Consider the following 20,819-nt stretch of genomic DNA (forward strand, 5'->3'; position numbering starts at 1 on the left):
GCGAGGTCCCCTTTATCTTCCGCAACCCAGGTTCCGGCCAAGGTGACAATACCGTTGCCATGGGGACGGAACGCTACGGGCCTACTGCGAGCGCCTGTAGCCATAGCGACGCGGGGCGCTTCCGGTTCGGAGAGTCCCTGTTGGCTAGAGCCTACAGCAGCTCTTACGGCACCCTCCGCTTTCCCGTCCCCGCAGGCTAGACGCTCACGGCCTCCGGCTCGCCCCAAAACTGGCCTCTGCATATTGTATTTCACGAGACCTTACCACTCGGAGGTGAAGGCATAGGAAGAGAAGATACATTCCGTCCAAAGATGGAAGGGAGCACTGGGCCCCACGACCCTACCTATTTAAAGCTGCGACGTGTGCGGGCTGGATTCGGCGACGATCCCTTGCTACGGAGCACCCCCACAGCTCCTCGGGAGTTTTGTTTTCGTGGACCCCAGAGGAAAGGCTTAGATATGGCTGTTGACTGTGCTGGCATCGTCAGTTCTACCCAGTCAGATTGGAGCTAGGCCTGGTTAGGAAAGCGGATTGCAGGAAGTGAGTAGGCTAAGAAATCAACTACTCTAAGATCTGCTAATGGTTAGCTGTTCAGCGAGGGAGTCGGGCACATTTAGCACTTAGCCCTAAATAATGCAGCCATATCTTACCCCTTCGTTGGCCTGGAATACACAGTGTCTGGAATACACAGTGTGTGTAATGCACAGAAGGAGCAGAGGCAGTTGTGGCCATACCCAAACAGCGCCAGCTCTTAACAACGCTATGTTGAAGGATGTTATTATGAAACCTATCACAGACTAGGCCTATGGCAAGTCAAGTTGGAGTGAATGTGTCCCAGTTGTTTTCAGAAAAGAGCAGACTAGGTAGACAGACAAGGAGAACATTGAGAATGTGACAGATGGTATTTACGTTTGGTGTTTGTTATTTCCAGCTCGAGGATGGAAGTTTCATTGCCATTGATCCAAGACTGCCAAGAAAGCCTTTCTAGGGTTAGCTTGGAGGAGTTATTTAAATGAGTTTGCTTGAATATCTCTTAAGTAAAGCCTGTATGGTCTGTTAACTCAAGATTTAAATCAGTACCTTCGAGCTCCATAGTCACAATTTTGGAAAGATTCCCCCACTTCCTCGTTTTTCCTAAGAAAACTCTCAGCATGGAACAATGATGACAGCAATGAACTTGATTTCAGAATGTCAAGGTTCTGGTTCTGACAAGTGTGTGGGTCCCAGTTTTCTTGCCTATACAGTGAAAGTACTTGTACCACTTAGTTTCTGAAGCTCCTTCTGGTTCCAGGTTTCTGTAAGGGGTAAACGATTTTTGTGACTCCGTGAACAGTATTTAACATGTATGGCAGTAAAAAGGAAGACTCTGTTTCCTGTTCTCCAACATATATTTCTCTCACCCCTTGTTAAGTTGGTCATCAGATTGAAAGGTTTTAGTGTTCTTTCATTGTAGGAAGTGGCTATGGGATTGTTTCTAAGTATATTAACGGTAATGTCTTCTAAACCTTTGCTTTTGCTGATAATTGTGAAGGGAAGTGGAACCAGAACAGACGCTGAATTCCCATTCCTGAAGCTAACGCTCTGATTCGGCCTCCATTTCATTAGCTCTGACCAGAAGCACGTTGCCTGCATCTGTAAAAATTATAAATCAAAATAAAAGAACTTTGACGACTTTTTTTTTTGAGACGAAGTCTCACTCTGTGGCCCAGGTTGGAGTGCAGTGGTGTGATCTTGGCTCACTGCAACCTCCACCTCCCTCCCGCATTCAGGCAATTCTCTTGCCTCAGCCTCCCAAGTAGCTGGAATCACAGGCCAGTACCTGTGCCACTACCATCTGGCTAGTTTTTGTATTTTTAGTAGAGACAGGGTTTCACTATGTTGGCCAGGCTGGTCTCGAACTCCTGACCTCAGGTGATCTGCCTGCCTTGGCCTCCCGAAGTGCTGAGATTACAGGTGTGAGCCACCGTCCAGCCAGAACTTTGAAGACTCTTGAAGTTCTGTGGTATTTTCTTTCCTTGCCACGTTAACCCTGTCCCCCAAATGTAAGCTTTAGTTGTAGTATATACACTTTTTAGGTTTGTTCACTAACTCTGGGGTGGAATCCCACTAATCGAAGTGGATAGTGCTTTTCCACTGTGTGTATTCACATTCTCTCCCCTGATCTGGAGGTAGAGGTGGCAAGTATTGCTACTGCAGAAATTGCATAGAGGAAGCAGTCTGGAGAGTTTTCTAGGCTCTTACAACCCCAAATCAAATATGATTATCTCCAAACTATTCTATCTCCAGGAACTGTGAAATTTAAGGCAAGGAAATCCAAATAAACTTTCTCTTGGAACACATTGTTAAGGCCTCTCAAGAGAGGGTTAGATGCCTTGCTTCTGAACTCCCGCAGTATCCTGTCCACAAGCTCATCCTGATTCTCACATTGTACTGGCATTTCTGTTTATTTGCAAGTTTCTCCAGTCTCCATACATCTATCCTTCCAACCAGACAAAAATATTTGTGGAATACCTACTATGTGCCTGATAATGTTACAAGCAGTAGGAAAGCAAAAGTGAACAAATAAGAATGATTTTGCTTTCCAGGAATTTCTGTTCTACTAGATGAAGAAAAACACAGCTGCTAGTAAACAATAGTGTCTCTTCAAGTTACAAAAAGGCATAAGGCTTAGGAAGTATGCCGCAACATTGTATGAATTTGGGAAAAGCCTCTTCTTCCAGCCAGACTCAGACCGCTGCTAAGGAGTACAGCTTTGGGAACAGAGAGTGGGCTGGAATTCAGGACTCACTCACTTCCTTAGCTAGATGAGTCGCCTTAAGAAAAAGTGGGCCAGGTGTGGTGGCTCATGCCTGTAATCCCAGCACTTTGGGAGGCTGAGACAGGTGGATCACAAGGTCAGGAGTTCAAGACCAGCCTGGCCAACATGGCGAAACCCGGTCTCTACTAAAAGTAAAAAATTAGCTGGGCGTGGTGGCAGGTACCTGTAATCCCAGCTACTCGGGAGGCTGAGGCAGGAGAATCGCTTGAACCTGGGAGGCAGAGGTTGCAGTGAACCGAGATTGTTCCATTGCACTCCAGCCTGGGTGACAAGAGCAAGACTCCATCTCAAAAAAAAAAAAAAAAAAAAAAAAAAGGAAAAGAAAACGAAAACGTGATAAACAGTTATGGAGAAAAATAAAACCAAGTGAGGGATCTAGAAGGTGATGTGGCCATGGCGGGAGGGGTGTGCTATCTTACATAGTGTGGTTAAACAGGGCCTCTCTGACAAGATGACATTGAGAAGAGACCTCAAATCGTGCAACAAATTGGGCAAATATCTAGAACATTCTAAGATGTTAACAGCAAGTGCAAAAGCCCTGAGGTAGGAGCAAGTTTAATGGGGTCAAAGAACAGCAAAGGGCAGTAGGAATGAGGAGGAAGGAGACAAAAGACTGTTCCAGTAAAGTAGTGGGGCACTGGGTCATGGAGGGCCTTTTAGGCAATCTATCTGTCTAAATATTCATCTACCCACTCAGTGAATACAGAATACCTGCTAGGTAGCAGGCCCTGTTTGGCCAGCTATGAGCTCCTTGTGAGCAGGAGCTGTTATCATTGAGCCTTTAGCATTCAGCACAAAAACATTTAATAAACTACAAATGACCTTTAGGAACTCCACTAGTAGAGATTCTGGCCTACCTGTGCGCATCAGTTTCCTATTGTTGCTATAATAACTCACCACAAACTCAGTGGCTTAACAAACCACAACTTTATTATTGTATAATTCTGGAGGTTGAAAGTCTGAAATGGGTATCACTGGGCTAAAGACAAGATGTCTGCAAGGGTGGCTCCTTCTGGGAGCTCAAGGAGAAAATTTTTTCTTAACCTTTTCCAGCCTCTAGAGCTTGCCTGCATTCCTTGATTTGTTCTCTTCATCTTCAAAGCCAGCAGCAATGCAGCATCTTCAAATCTCTGACCCTTCTTTCCATTTTAAAAGACACTTCTTGTTATACTGGGCCCACCTGGATAATCTTATTTAAAGGTCAGCAGATTAGCAGCCTTCATTCTATCAGCAACCTTAATTCCTCCTTGTCATGTAACTTATTCACAGGTTAGATTCACAGCTAACGAATTCACAGGTTCTGAGGATTAGGACATGGACGTCTTTGGGAGGACTTATTCTGCTTACTAGAGTGTGTAACTTAAATGCATGGCTTTAAAAACATATGGAGGTGACACATAAGGAGCCCGCTTCTCCTGGCTGTTAGCAGCTTATATCATTGGACTGTGTCCTGCTCCTTTCTGTCCCTTACTGATGTGGTTTGGCTGTGTCCCTACCCAAATCTCATCTTGAATTCCCACGTGTTGTTGGGGGAACCTGGTGGGAGATAATTGAATCATGAGGGTGGGTCTTTCCCGTGCTGTTCTTGTGATTGTGGATAAGTCTTACGAGATCTGATGGTTTTAAAAACAGGAGTTTCCCTGCACAAGCTCTCTCTTTGCCTGCTGCCATCCATTTAAGACGTGACTTGCTCCTCCTTGCCTTCTACTATGACTGAGAGGCCTCCCTAGCCATGTGGAACTGTAAGTCTATGAAACCTTTCTTTTGTAAATTGCCCAGTCTTGGGTATGTTTTTATCAGCAGCGTGAAAATGGAATAATACTCTTATGTATCCGCCACTGTAAAATCTGGTACATCCAGTAAAGATTCTTGGATATGCTGTTTCTTCCCATTTTAGAGCCTGCTTTATAGTAAGTATGCAGGAATATCTCTTTGCTTTCCTCCTACTCACCTCGTGGGGGCTTTACTCCTCAAAGAAGCCTTTCCATCTACTGGAACCCATATTGATTGTTCCCTTGCCCAGCTCCTATGGCTTACTGAGCCCTTCTTCTTTTGTTTCTCACACTACCATAATGCTTGACAAATCTCTGCCCTGATCTGGTGAACAGAAATTGCTACTCTTGTGAATGCCCTGATTCTTTGGTCTATGGCTTTTTCCAGCTCACTCTTGGCCTTGCAGTCTGCCTCTTAATTTTGCTCAAAAAATGACTCCCATCTTTGTTGGATAATATTTCTGCTATTGTCAGCACCCAATATTCTTGTTATGCCACATTGCAAAAGGTTGTGCTTTGACATGTTCAGGGAGTGTTTTCCCCTCACAGTGTATCATGTGTTTATCTTAAGATGGGTGGGTTTAGTCACTAAAGGCTTTGGCATTTGTCTTGAAGTGTATGTAAGGAAAACAAATTAATGACTCTTATTATTATTAACCAACATGAAGGGAAAGGCTATTCTTTCTCAATGTGATGATATGAACAATATTCATTTTTTTCCTGCCCATATCATATCTTGATGGAAGCTAATGTAAAAGTGAGCAATTTGAAAATTCAAAAAATCCTTACACGTGTAAAGACATACAAACATACATAGGATAGTCATTGTATTGTTGTAGCTGCAATACTGGAAGCAATTGAATGTCCATAATGTGGAATTATCAAGATAAAATATAGCACAACCATACTATGAAATTTTATTCAGCAGTTAAAAAGAATGAGATGTGTATGCTGACAGAGAATAATCTCCAAGATATTTAAAGAAGAAAGAAAAATACATGCCTACATGTACATATAGAGAGAGAATGTCATCGAAGAAGCTTACTAGATGTTGCTTCTGGGGAGATGCACTAAGGATTGGGGAGTAAGAGAAAGATTTACCTGTGGTTCCTTTCACTTGTCCTACAGTCTCAGCTGCTATCTAATTGTGGAGGCAGGAGAGTTTCTTTTCATATCCTGACTTTGCCTTATGAAGCGTTTCTGTCCATCAGAGATGACTGGTTTGGGTTTATCTCAGTTTCCTCCCCAGCTGAGTGTCCCCATGAAGTCACCTTCTGAGTTGTCTGGCTGGCCACAATTGAAATAAAAGGTTCAATTGGGTATCACACACATGCTTTCTTTGAAATAAAATTTCAGTAATATAGTAGGATGGCACAATGAAACTGAAGTAGAGGTGGTGGAATCATGTTGTAAGTGAAGGGAAATGGCCTTGTAACATTGGAGTATGAGAAACAATGCTAACTCCTTAAGTAATTGTACCTATTTCATGTCATTTTAATTATGATTTTAACCTGTAACGATTTTAATTATGATTTTAACCTTGCCAGAATTCACCTGACAAGAGTTTTGTCAGGAATGAATTGAATTATCTTTGTAATGGGGCAGGAAAATATATTTGGATTTTTTTTTTTTTACTATGTGTATGTTTTACTTTTTCAAAAAAAGCAAGAAGGAAGAGGGAAAACAATCCAGTGGAGGCTTCCAAACAGTTAAAAAGACTGCAGATTAAATGAGAGGAATTGTGGATTAAACGACTGTGATTCAACTGCCCCAAAGTGGCTGATACTCGGGGCAGAGCTCAGGGTGAATCCAAGAGCTGGGAAAAGGAAATGATGTGAGACTTTGTGTGGAACAGTGCGGATAACTCACACCAGCTGAGCATAGCACAGGCTAGAAAACCCATCACACTGAAATGCTGTTGAACTGATCTTCAGAAGCCACACAGAGATGCTTCTGAATACACCAAAAATCAACACCAGAAATGCAAAATGAAACAAGTTTATTATTTTCTCCAATAACTTCTGTAAATTACAAAGACAAAATACTAAACTACAGCATATAACTTTTCAATATTTAACCAGAGTACTCGTAATAAATACGCATCCGGAAACAAGATAAAAGGCTACACCTCGTCAGGCATCCTACAAAAATGTCTCAAGTTTTATATACTCTGCAGCATTTCTGTGCGGGGGCAGAAGGGGCTGTTTTGTATTTTCTGAAGTGCTGTGACAAAAGGTCCTTTCACATTTCTTTGGAGCATTTTTGAAATTGCTTAACTATAATTAAACAACTTAAGAAAAGTAACACCAAGCTTTAAAGCCATTTTTGCTTTGCTGTCATTGGTCCTCATCCAATACAGATCAACATATTATCCAGCACAGCCAAGCACCCACTGAGCCCAGGCAGCCCTGTAGGACGTGGGCCCTGTCAGAGCAGGCCCTGCTTTCGGTTAAATACTTTGGAAAGTCCTGGATTCTGTCTCTCTCCCTCAACAAGACTAATGCCATAAAGGAAGCTGCAAGCATGTTAGAAACATTTTTAACCTGAAAGTAAAGTGAACAGAAATATTTTTTCCCGAGACCTCTGCTATGCACCATAATATTACCATATCAGGGTTTTTAGCTTCAAAGTTGAAAAACAGATTGTTACTAACAGTCCTTCCAGAGATCATTTATGGGCGCTGGTAGAGTCAGGGCATTCAAAAACATTCAACGGGTAAAAAGAGGATTTGCTAGATTCAGAAATGCGTTACAGTTCTGAAGACACCGTGGCTGAAAGTTCTGGGGTGTTGGTGGCAGCTCATAGAAGGTCTGGCATACATAACTACCTTTTGCTATAGCTGAAAACTTTAAGGAAAAAGTTACATTTTTAAAAAAGTCTCAAGCATGGCTACCTAAAAAGTATTTTGTTCATATAATCTGTAATTTCACTTATTTAGGGGTTTAGATATGAAAACATCTTTATGAGCCAATAAAAATATTACAGAGAAAAAAATACTTTTACAAAAATTGAGGTTAAGAACTATGAGGCATTTCTTTTGGCTGTAAACACACAGTTTACTGTCCCTTGTTGAAACACAAATGTTTGGATTTCCTGAGCTTCACGGATAACAGCAGGAGGCAAGTTTGCATAGAAAATTTGCAATATGTCAACAATTTACTTTAAAAAAAGAACTTTTAAGGACAACTTGCTTTTGTTTTTAAGTTTCATATTTTAGTTAATAGCGCTCATCAAACTGAATATTGATAAGCACGGTGATGAGATATATAAGGCAGATGGGAAGAAAACATGGAATTAGAGTTTTTAAATCCACACGATACCATGATAAAGGGTTTTAAGCAGACACTTCATAACTAGTGCCATACTAATTTAGTTAGAAATTAAATCATGTTTTGGAATTGAAAGCCAAAGGCAAAAAGAGCTCTCATGTGCTGAATGGCACTGCCCAAGTACAGCAATGGAAGGAGCATATTCACTGCAGGAGGCCTCAGTACATCACTCGGTGGTGATGAAGCCACTCAGCCGGTCAGGTATGGAGGAGGGGGCCCCCCTGCCAGCATCAGGACCAGACCTCTGGGCGTGGCTGATCCCAGCTCTGGAATCTGAAGGGATGACGGGAACTTTCACCTCTGCTGGTTTGAAGTCTCTAAGTAGTTCTGAGGCAGGCAGTCTTCTCCTGGGATGAGTCCTCAGAAGCCTTTGGAAAGGGAAGAAGCTACGCTAGGCCACAGTGCATACCACACATGAGAACAATGGCAGCGGCTGCCAACAACTCTGGATCTAACACAAAGACGGATGACAAGGGGGGCAGTGTCCTGCCAAGGAATCCACTTTACTTCTTTTGAGACTGGTTTTTACACATGGTAAGGATTTGCTTCAGTACTTTCTGGACATCTTCATCCATCTGGCCCTAGGATATTCAAACACAAGATACTCATTAGAACCTAAATTAAGCCATGGGACTTTCTTCTCTGGGGAATGAGATGGCTGACTGCAGTGAAGATCTGGGGTATTTTCCCCCATCTTTCACAGGAATGTCAGCCCTATCATTTCCCAAATTTCTATGAGGAACTGAGTCAAAGAAAGCGTCCTGCCTTCATCCAGCTGGAAGATGAGGTGGCAGTGTCTACCAAAACCCTCAGCAAAAGCTATCTGGGGTCTCAGTTGCAAATGTGAGTCCAGCAGCCAGAACACCAAGCATCATAGAGCCAAGGTAACTCTGAGGAGATCAGCATTGCTGGAAAATAAAGCCCCGGTCCTCCCAATGGAGGACCACATTGTCCCTCATTCCTCAATAAATGATGGGACGGCAGGGCGTGGTGGCTCACGCCTGTAATCTCAGCACTTTGGGAGGCCGAGGTGGGTGGATTGCTTGAGCTCAGGAGTTTGAGACCAGCCTGGGCAACATGGCAAAGCCCCACCTCTACAAAAAATATAAAAATTAGCCAGGTACGGTGGTAGGTGCCTGTAATCCCACCTACTTTGGAGGCTAAGGTGGGAGGATCACTTGAGCCCGTGGGTTGAGGCTGCAGTGAGGCAAGATGATGCCATTACACTCCAGCCTGTGTGAAAGAGTGAGGCCCTGCCTTGAAAGATGGGGCTGTTCCTGGTAAACAGGGCACGAGGCTCCTGACACGGAACCCAAAGCAATGCAAAAGGCATATTCGGGCTTTCCAGTGGAAAGGATTCTCCTCTAATTCTTGTTCATTCCACTAGTGAAATGTGGGAGTTCTGTCAACATCTGCTGCCATATTTCTTTAGGATGTCCAGAGACTTCAAGGGGCATAACCATACCTGCACAGCATATAGAAGATGCATTCTGTAAACTGATATGACCTCCTGGTGTTGTTTCTTGCATTCCTAGAAAGGGAATATTTCACATTGTTAATAAGCTTAGGAGATCTTTAAAGAACAAAAACAAAAAACTATGAGAAAGCTGCAGTCAAATGCTCCCCCAAGTGGTCCCCTCCACTTTATGCTAGCATTGGAAGTTTCTAAAATTGTTGTGGCCTTACTGGCTTGTGTATTTCTGAATACTTGTCAATAATCTTAGGGAAAAGAGTCTTGGTATGTCAACTCTAGAAAAAACTGTATAAAAAGGAATTATTATAATCCCGTTTGGTTTTAAAAATATATGCACTTTGAGAGGCTGAGGTAGGCGGATCACTTGAGGTCAGGAGTTCGAGACCAGCCTGACCAACATGGTGAAACCCCGTCTCTACTAAAAATACAAAAATTAGCCAGGCGTAGTAGTCGGTACCTGTAATCCCAGCTACTCAGGATGCTGAAGCAGGAGAATCGCTTGAACCTGGGAGGCAGAGGTTGCAGTGAGCCGAGGTCGCGCCACTGCACTCCAGCATGGGTGACAGAACAAAACTCTGTCTCAAAAAAATAAAATATATATATGTGTGTGTGTGTCTATATATATGTGTGTATACGTGTGTATATATATGTACACATACTTATGCAAATACAGCTACATTAAATGTAAATATTGCAAGGAAATACATCAAATGTAAAAAGTGATTATCTCAGAGTTATTGAATTATGGAAAATTTTTATAGGAACTTGTTAAAGACTTTTCTGTATTTTTCAACTTTTCTACAATGACCAAATATGTACCAATTTAATTGTAAAGTCTATTATTTTTAAGGGAATTATTGATTACCCACTATATGGCCAGTGTTATATAATCCTTGGGGAGCTCAATTACTTAGCTCTCAGTGTACCAAGGAGGCAAAGAGGCTGGTGGCCCCAGTCTCCAGTGGTTCCTCAATACAGCCGCTGATGCTTCTATTTCTCCTTGTTGAGCTATTATTCCAGTTCCTCTCAGTGGCTGTTTCAGGGGTCTTTATCTCTGAAACTCTTGTTCTAAGAGCCTGTCCTCTCAGAACATGATGAACATCATGAAAATTGAGACCATCATATATGGATTACTTCAAAAATGTACAAAAGTCCATAATACCCATTCTTCCTTCCCTCCATCAGTGTCAGAATATGAGGTATCTTTCCTGTTATTAAGGGACACTTTAAAACCCGTCCTTTAAGTTCACACCATAAGAAGGCACATTTGGCACTTCTCTGTGTTGTTCCCTCCCCACCTTTCAGCAATCCCTACTCAATTATTTATGATTTTATCTTTAGATCTGTCTTCCTTTCTATCCCTGCTTCTGTCATCATTTGCTTGGCTTCGATATCTGTGCGAATAATCCATCTAACACCTGAACCTCTCAGTTCCTCAACTTCAGCTTTAATAACGTGCTCCTCTTCGGTTCAGCAACTCCTCTCATGGCCGTAGCCCTGCGTCTGTCATTACCACCTCTGAAATCTCAACTGAAAGCATCCCTCACCCTAATCACCACTTCCCATCTTTCCAGCAAACTTGCTTCAGGCTTCCCCCAACCCCTGCTGCGACTGCTTAGCCCCACCAGATACCTATCTACTTACTCACTTTTCTAGCAGCCAGTCTACTGCAGTCCAGATTCTACCCTCCTCCCCATTCCACTGGAATGGTTCTCACCAAGGTTCCCAAAAGCCAGCTAGTCCACGTGTCAGTCCTTGCTGAGTAACAACATATTCTTATTCAGGCCTTCAAGACTCAGCACAAGTATAACTCCTGTAGGAAGCTTTTCATGACTCAGCAAGATTGGGTAGACACATTTCCTTTGTATGCCCATGGTATGCTGGGCATCTCTTTGTTGATAACTTTATATAGAGTATAAACTCCATGAGGGCAGGGACTGAGTCTTATTCATTTTATATCATCAGCACCATGTATAATACTGATGTATAGTAAGAGCTCAAACATATGTTGCATAATTATAAGAATTACTGTATAAACCAATAGCACTTTACCTAAAAGTCTGTAATGCCATTTTATCAGAAACCTGACCTCACTACATTTAGGTCTATTCTGAAGAAATCATCAAATCCATGTTCTGTTTGTATATGGAAGCTAGAGACAGTCCAGGACAGACTAACTCTGGTTTTTAGGTAGAAAACGTAATGTACCCATGCCAACTCAAACCTTAACAGATACTGTGGTAAGCTAAATAATGGCTCTCGAAAGATGTCCACATCCTAATTCCCAGAACCTGTGAATGTTACTTTATATGGCAAAAGGCATCTTGCAGATGAAATTAAGGGTTTTGAAATGGAGAGGGAGATTATCGTGGATTATCTAGGTGGGCTTTAGGTGTAATCACAAGGGTCCTTATAAGAGGGAGGCAAGAAAATCAAAGGCTGAAGGAGGAGATGGGAAGACTGAGCAGATGCTGGAGTGATGTGCCTCGAAGATGGAGGAAGGGGCCATGAGCCACGGAATGCAGGCGGCCTCTGGTAACTGGAAAAGGCGAGGAACCAGCCCTGCCAACAACTTGAAGTTAGTCCAGTGAAAGCGATTTTGGACTTCTGTTCAATGCAACTATAAAATAATTCACTCATGTTGTTTTAAACAAATTTGTGGTGATTTGTTACAGTGGACCCAGGAAACCAATTTAGATAAGGAAGGGCTTTCCTGGGTGAAATAAGGAGAGGGGCCAAGAAGCAGCTTCAGATATATAGAGATGCAACTACTAGAGATCCTGGCCCCTAACAAGAAAAAGCTCTTGCCACTGCCAGAGATGGGGAATGTTGCAGAAAAAGGAGAAGGGGCAAAAAGTTAGGGTATGAGTGAGCACGTAGTCTCCTCCCACTGTCCTGTCGGTTCTTTCCTTCGCAGTGAATATCTGATCCATTGCATTGCTGATAACGACTGAGAATTCCACCAGTGGCTTCCTCTTTCGCCCTCACTGAAGAAATCAGTCAACTGCTCATTGAAGTACATTCCTTTGGGCTGGGAATCTTTTTGTTCATGCCCACTTGCCCTAGCAGCTGAGATGGTACGGAATCTGCCAGGCCCTCCACCCCAAACCAGGCAGCAGAAGCAAGCCCGCTCACCGCCAGCTGGTTCTGGAGCTGTTTGACTTGCTGCTGCAGTGCCTCCAGCTGCTGACTCTGCCTTTTGGATGAGCTTGTTGAGTAGGAGAGCTGGGAGAGGCTGTTCAGGGCCTCCTTCAATTTGGTGACTTCCTTTGACATCTCGTTTATCTAGGAACAAAGGAAAATGGTATTAACAGGCAGTAACATGTCTGCAAAGCAAAATTTCATATATTTCTAAGCCTCAAACATAGTCATCTCTTTTGGTCTCTGGGACTTAAGACTTTGGAACAATTCCCTTTTAATACATTTAAATAAAAAAACTCATAAAATGAAACAGATAACAAAATCAGGCAAACTAACAAAGCCCACCGCATCCATTAGGTTCAGATAAAGGCCCTTGAATTACATATTATGTTTTGGTGATGGTGGTAACAAAAGCTGTGATGTTGGTTTCCTATTTTAAAAGGGGTATGATTGAAAAAAAAATCAGAATTAGGATTTTAGGCTTTATTTGGAGACAGCTATATTTCATCCAATACTGCTGACATGGGCGATCAGGAATAAGGCCTAGGAAGCCTGCTATCTCTGGACATCTTTCTTTAAAGTAAACACAAGTAACTCCCCACCGTACCCCACCACTCGCTAATCCCTGTTTCCCTGGCTGGTAAAGCTCTTTTGAAACACTCATTACAAAAGAATAAAGATAAGTAGTCTCTAATGAATGCCATTCGGAACCTCTGAGACAGGGGACTAGAGATGCAGAGCTGATTGAGGTGTGGAACTATCCCCCCGAACTTTCCCTTTGCTTCCCTCCTTCCTCCAGCAGCATGACCAGCACCATCTCCTGTGTCCAGTGCCATCTTAAACTGCTGGGTCGCCACATTCCTCTTCCTCTCCTATATACCTGTCAAAGGAGGGGCCAGCGAGGGTAGCTTTTACGCTGACTTGAGGGGAAGCTGATGGACCTTAGGGAAGCAGGATTAAGTCTAGGAGTATTTTAGTTTCACATTATGGAGGAATCTGTTCTGAATCCAAAAAAAGAACTTGAAGTTTGAGGTGGATCACAAATACTTTTCAGTTTGCAAGTTCACTTCTGATCCCCAACACTGCCAAAGCTTCTGTAAAATGATTTTTGAAGGACAAATATGCATCACATATGTGAAAATGCTTTAGTATAAGGAGAAGTGGCCAAAGATTGATGTTTGCTTATTTATTATTTTTTGAGGCAGGGTCTTACTCTGTTGCCCAGGTTAGAGTGCAGTGGCGTTGATATGGCTCATGACAACCTTGACTTCTAGCGCTCTAATGATTTTCCTGCCTTAGCCTCTTAAGTGGCTGGGACTACATGCTCGCACCACCATGCCTGGCTAATTTTTAAATTTTTTGTACAGATGGGGTCTCACTATGTTGCTGAGGCTGGTCTCAAGCCATCCTCCCATTATGGCCTCCCAAACTGCTGGAATTAGAGGAGTGAGCCACTATGCCCAGCAGATGTGTTTTTAAAATATAAATACCCAACAAACTATTCTTTTTTTTTTTTTTTTTTTTTTTTTTTTTTGAGATGAAGTCTTACTCTGTTGCCCAGGCTGGAGTGCAGTGGCCTGATCTTGGCTCACTGCAACCTCCACCTCCTGAGGTTCAAGTAATTCTCCTGCCTCAGCCTCCCTAGTAGCTGGGATTACAGGCATGTACCACCACACCCAGCTAACTTTTGTATTTTTAGTAGAGATGTGGTTTCACCATGTTGGCCAGGATGGTCTCAAACTCCTGACCTCAAGTGATCTGCCCACCTCAGCCTCCCAAAGTGTTGGGATTACAGGCGTGAGCCACCACATCTGGCCGATCCAACAAACTATTCTTAATGTGGCTTTGGGGACAGATAAAGTTCATGTGCAGAGTCTCTGAGCATTCACTCCAGTTTAGTGCCAACACTAGAAGTATTTAATATAGTAAAAGCCAAAGAGACTAAGACTTATTGCTAGAAACCCAACAGCAATGCAGTTTCACCAACCTTTTTATCCTTATCTTCCTCCAGTTTTGAAGAGCTCTCAGAATATCTTTTCATTTCTGCAAGTTCTTCCTGAGCTTGCTGGAATTTTTGCAGAAGTTCATTTACTTCTTGCTCTTTGGATTTCAAGAGAGTCTGAATATTTTCCTTTTCTCTTTTCACCTGTGAGACCTCACTTCTAATCTGGGCAACCTCTGAATGGACCTTCTCTTTCTCTTTCACTGATTCCTTTAATTTCGATGCCAACACACTCACTTCACTCTCTAAGGATGCCTGGAGCTTTTCATAGGAAGACCGGGGTACCATTGCATCAGTCATAGCAGCTTTCTCTTCTAAGAGTTGTTTCTCCAGCTTTGCTACTTCCACGTCCTTGCTTGCAAGGTGTTCCTTAAGATTGCTTATTTTTTCTTCCATCTCTTTTGCTGCAGTCCGCAGCGTGGTTATCACTTGCAAATGTTCTGTGATAGAGACAGAGTTCTCTTTCTGTGCATCGACCAGTTGTTTGAGCTGGGTCAACTCGTTCAACACTTTTGAATACTGAGACTTCATTTCGGACAGTGCATCTTCTGCTTTAGCCCTGGACACGTTTGTCAATTGCATCAGTTTCTCATGCTCTGCTTTATGGATATATTCAGCTGTGATATCCTCTAGAGATTTCCTCTTCCTGTAATCCTCCAGTTCAGCCTGGGCTTCTTTGTACAGCTGTGACAGCTCGCTCACCTGTTTGTTGAGTTCATCTATCATCCTATTCATGGCTTCTTTCATGTCCTCAGCTTCATCACTGGCTTCCTGTGTCATCTGACTTTTTAGTGTATCTTTTAATTTCATGATTTCTTCTTGGGCCTCTTGGTATTTCTCAAACAAAAATGCTTTCTCCTTATTCATGTTCTCAATCACAGAGCAATATGAACTTTTCATTTCCTCGTACTCTTCCACAGGTGGCTTAATCACTGTACCTTTCTCCCTCTCTACCAGCTTTTCCTCTAACTCTCTTACTTTCTCTTTATTTCTTTCACTTTCTTCTAATGCATTCTGCAGATCCTGCTTGAGCACATTTATTTCCTCTTCCGTGACCCTCAGCTCGTGGAGATGTGAATAATTATCCATGCTCTCAGGCGAGACAAGACCCAGTTTCATCTGCTTCTGCACACTAAGGACTTCTTTCATAGCCTCCTCATATTTGCTCTGAGTTTCTTTAAGTTTCTGGCTGAGGTCAGAGCTGTTCTCAGAAATCTCAGTGTTGTTTAAGCATACCAGTTCTGCCCTTCGGGACTGGAGTTCAACCTGTAGCTGTTTTCTCTCTGCCTCAGAGCTCTCTAATCTCTTCTGTAAATCTTGCAAAATCTCTTGCAGTTGCTGAATTCTGACGTCACTGTCAGTCGTGGATTTACCTAAAGCATGTATTAAGACAGGTGGAGATGATTTGGAGTCTGGGGGAGAGGTTTCACCAGGTTTCCCCAGGGATGGGCCCAAGTCAGTTTGGGTGGAATGATATGAGTCAAAGCTTAGGTCTGCTTCTGCCTCCTTGGGTGATTTGGCCTAGGAAAAAAAGCAAGAATTAAATAATACCAAAGGGGTGGTTAGCTAAGCCAGCAACTAGAATGAGAGGAGTAAATCTGCAACTTTGGTATGGGAGAATAGCATGATCACTTTGTGTATTCTCATGCCATGAAAAAAGATGGTCTGGGACATGAGTGGGACTAATGACACAAAGCTTGCTTTGGGTTCTATTGGGACAGATGATTTGTGTCACTTTGAAAACAATAAAATTGTTTACTCTACAAAGCCTCCGATTCAAAATTTTCCTTCATTTCTTTTATCATTCTGCTTGTCAAGAGGGGTAATGGATATATAGTATAGCTATTTCTTCTTATTATTTTTTGGTACAGCCATTTCTTATCAAGCTCTTAAACCTGTTAAGTGATCAACTTTACTAAATGAATGGATAATATTATATATATGTGTACACATACACACATATAATTTAAAACATAAAATTTTAATGTATAGATAAAATCAAAATATAAAATTTTATATATAAAATTATACGTCTCATTCTATGTATATAGTATATTTTATATAGAATTTTTCTATAAATTTTTATGTTTTATTTATATAATTAAACATATAGAATTTTTAATACTGATCATACTATGTGTATAATCATATATAATTTACCAGTTGAATAATTTACAGAAAGAGTTAATGAATAACACTCTCATGAAACAAATAATCTGAAACTATAAGATACTTAAAGCTAATATTTAAAAAGAAACTAATGTACACATTTAAAACAAAATACGTCTGACTACTGAAAAGACCAAGAGCTTGACTCTACAGAACAGTCCATGACAGCAATCTATTTATATACCTGTAATTTATCTTGTAACTCCTTATTGTGTAAGGTAAGGGAAGCAACTTTTGCTTGCAATAGGGCAAGAAGATCTTGTTGGTCAGCTTCAGAACTTATATCCAATAAGCTATCAGCACCTTGGGAAAGAGAAAGCCATTTAAAATAACATAAAACAATTAAACTCTTATTTCTCTAACCTGAGACAAATTCACTTGCTAGCCTAAGCCAGTTCTTCTTCCTGGTCCTAACTATAAAACGCCCTAGCAACTGGATGGATGAACTAAAATTTTCATGTACTGGGTTTCCTTACTGTGGATTGCTAGCACAATACTGGACACATGTGTATACAAGGCAATTCTGAAAATTGATGAATTGGGTCATATATTTCCTATTCATTTGCTTAAGTGTCATATCTAATTGTTTTTGGTTCTTCCCTGTGCCTTATAAGTCTCAATTCTGGGAATTGTTTTAGAAATGTCTCTGGAATCTGGTTTATTTCTTTGCCCCTACCACCATTACCATAATTCAGACTTTATCACTTTACTTGGAAACCCTGCAAACAGCTTCCCAACAAATCTCTGCCCCTCTCCTCTTCCCAGTGAAACTGTACCCTGCACAGCAACGTCAGACCAGTCTTCCTAAAACATACCTTGATTGGGTCATTCCTTTGGGTCAAGTGCTTTCATTATTTTCCCTCCAAAAATAATTTTCAGATTCCTTTATCTGGGTTCAGACCGCTATGATTTGGCCCCAGTCTACTTCTTCAGGTTCATGACGCTGCTACTTTTCTAGATTCCGGTTTTCCTGAGATTCATGGTTCCCATCACACACTCTACATTCTCAACACATGGCTGATTCTTTCATTCTTTATCCATAGGATCGCCCTGCAGAATCTCTCTGCCTACAGAATTCTTAGGCATCATGTCAAACTTTGCCCAGTACTTGAAGCATTCAATGACCACTCTAGCATGAAACTGTCTTCTCTGAATCCCACATTAATCCCTGTTGGTAACCACAACTTTCTGACATCCTACTGATTATCATGCTGAAATTACAACTTAAGGAGTGCTATTCAAGGTGCTCACTGAGACGGCAAACTTCCTCCAGAAGGCAATGCAATGTACTGCTTCCTTCATCTAGAAAGTCCTACAAAAAATATGTCAGCTGGACAAAACAATGTGCTTAGTGAAGTAACTGTGTGAATTTCTTGTCCAAACTTAATATTATTACTTCTTGAGGTGGAATCTTGCTCTGTCACCTAAGCTGGAGAGCGGTGGCACGATCTCGGCTCACTGCAACCTCTGCCTCCCAGATTCAAGCGATTCTCCTGCATCAGCCTCCCAAGTAGCTGGGACTACAGGTATGCTCAATAATTAACTACTACATAAAATCTCAATAATTTTATGTAATAGCTAATTTTTGTATTTTTAATAGAGACGGGGTTTTGCCATGTTGGCCAGGCTGGTCTCGAACTCCTGACTTCAGGTGATCTGCCCACCTCGGCCTCCCAAAGTGCTGGGATTACAGGTGTGGGCCACCATGCCCTGCTCAAACTCCCTAATTATTATAGCTAGTACATACTTTACCCACACTTTGAAAAGCACTGATCTGCTTTTTATTTTCTCACAGTCATGTAATGCAAAGATGAAAACTTTAATCTTAACTTGGAAGGATGCAAAATGACTTTTCTTCATAGAAATCCTTGCTTCTCATCATAAGTCTGATGCCCAAATCCCAGCTTTCTGAGTTTTCTTGACATGAAGTCTGGTGAGTGTGAAATGAACTAGGGAATTGGGAGCATAAATGCAATTCTAAGAAATAAAAGCTATTTCTAAGATACAGTGAATGTTTTTTGAAGTACCCAATGTAACATTTGTTTAGTTATATCAACACTGATCTCTGCCAGGAATTAGAAAGTTTAATGTTTCTAGGGCCATGTGTGGTGGCTCATGCCTATAATCCCAGCACTATGGGAGGCCAAGGTGGGAGGATCACTTGAGCTCAGGAGCTTGAGACCAGCCTGGGCAATACAGTAAGACCCCATCTCTAAAATAAATAAACATATACATATATACACACATAAAAAATATTTCTATGTTCTACAAATTAAAGGCTCCAAACACCTATGAAATATACAACAGATTAAGACACTGAATGCTAGAGCAAAAATGGACCTTTGAAATAATTTTTTCTACATTTTAAGTGGATTCTAAAGATACTGTATTACATAAAGGCAATATGATTTCATGAACATTGTTGTCTTTGCGTGTGTCTACTTAAAATCCACAGTAGAAAAGTTAGATGGGGACAGTCATGGAGGTGGCATGGTGGGTTCTCCCTTCATGAAATAATGTGCTGCTCAGCTGCAAAGAGTGTGGTTAGCAGACAGCAGAAGCCTATGGACCTCATCTGAAAATAATGTTTTTAAATGCGTAAGATAAAATATACAGGCTACAGTAACTTAAGAGCTTATTTGGTAACAATAACAAGATCTGGCAGCAGGTCTAATAACTGCCGTAATTTTTAGCAGCAATATTATAAGCATTTCAAGATATCTGCAGTAACACTAAGGTGACAGGAATTCTCTTGGTGACAAAATCTGGGGCTTCTTGCCTGTACTCATAGTTGAAGGAACTGCTAACATATAGTTTGGGACAAATGAAAGTAAAGATGTATTTTTCAAAATTCAAATTCAGAGACTCTTTAAAATGCAGGTGAAGGCACCCCGAAGTACAGAGCGCATCAGCCTGTGCATTACTGGCAGCTCTGCGTGGACATGCTGGCTCGTGACCTTTTTACACAGTACCCCCGCTTGGCCTTTGCTATCTTTACATGGACATGAAACAGGTGGGTTGAAGGAAAAAAAAACAGATGCTTCCTCATCTTACCTGTAGTACTGTCACTTAGTCTGTCTTTGTTTTCTCGTATAGAACTGATCTCAGCCTATTGAAACACAAAAATGACTTAGAGAACATTTCTGAATGTAACATTGCACAAAAGAATCAAGCAGACTTTCCTCCTTGAGCTTATGCAGAGCAGATCTGGCATTATCCTACTAGAAAATCAGCTAGAAAATCTCAAAGAAAGAAGATATTTTAAGCTATACATGAGTAAAAGTGACAATTATCCACTAAGTTTAATTTCTAAAACATTAGAAGTTCCAGAGGGTATATCAGAAGTTTCATTTAGTGAGGACAATGCAAATATATTTAAGATTACAATAATTTTATGTAATTGCTAATTTACTGAGTTATATACTAAAAACTGAGATGCAAATACTGCTTTCATAGTGAAGTCAAAGAGAAATTCTATATGTCTGCATTATACATTGATTGAAATATTTTAAAGCAGATTTTTTAGCTTGATCATTTCATAAGTTATCTGCTATTAATTATTAATCTTTCTAAGGGAAATGGCAAAAATATCATCTAGTCTTAGATCGGCAATAGATTCCCTAAAGATTTTCTCTAATCCTTTGTCCCTGAATATCTGTTAACATACTGTAAAAATTCTTGGAACTTCAAAGCCATACTCTCATTTCAAAACATTACAGTGACTTGCTAAAAATTACCATGTGGCATCCAAATGAGCCAGTCAATGATAAGATACTTTTTCAGCCAAGATACCTTTGTAAAAGCCCAAATGCTAAACAATAAAGTGGATTATTTTTAGTAAGCGCTGAGCTTTACAAAAAGCAGTCCTTTCACTTTTATAACAAATTTACTTGTTTTTATATTCTCCACTATATAAGGTATAATAAACTGCATCCAGCTAAAGTTTACAAGTTGAGGAGGTTTTGACAGATGTATACCTATGGAACCAAGACTGTAGTCAAGATAGAGAATCTCTTCATTATGCCTAGAAGTTTCTTCTTGCCTCATTACAACCCCTCCTTGCCCACGTCATTCCTAGGCAACCACAACTCTCTTTTTTTGCATTTCTTAGAAT

General features: G+C 41.2%; 1 protein-coding gene across 15 annotated transcripts in view; it reads right to left on the reverse strand.

The window, feature by feature from the left end:
- Nucleotides 1-6,572: 6,572 nt before the first annotated feature.
- Nucleotides 6,573-20,819, reverse strand: part of LOC105473053 (retinoic acid induced 14) — a 175,898-nt gene continuing 161,651 nt past the window's right edge. For all 15 annotated transcript variants that reach the window (XM_011726643.2, XM_011726633.2, XM_011726634.3 and 12 more), the window contains 6 exons: nucleotides 19,760-19,814; nucleotides 16,890-17,008; nucleotides 14,522-16,057; nucleotides 12,529-12,678; nucleotides 9,385-9,450; nucleotides 6,573-8,500 (listed from right to left, as the gene is read on the reverse strand). In XM_011726643.2, the coding sequence (XP_011724945.2) occupies nucleotides 8,423-8,500; nucleotides 9,385-9,450; nucleotides 12,529-12,678; nucleotides 14,522-16,057; nucleotides 16,890-17,008; nucleotides 19,760-19,814 (2,004 nt within the window). In that variant the 3' untranslated portion in view covers nucleotides 6,573-8,422. The remainder of the gene's footprint in view (nucleotides 8,501-9,384; nucleotides 9,451-12,528; nucleotides 12,679-14,521; nucleotides 16,058-16,889; nucleotides 17,009-19,759; nucleotides 19,815-20,819) is intronic.

This window comes from Macaca nemestrina, chromosome 6, assembly GCF_043159975.1.
Source record: "Macaca nemestrina isolate mMacNem1 chromosome 6, mMacNem.hap1, whole genome shotgun sequence".
Classification (NCBI taxonomy): Eukaryota; Metazoa; Chordata; class Mammalia; order Primates; family Cercopithecidae; genus Macaca; species Macaca nemestrina.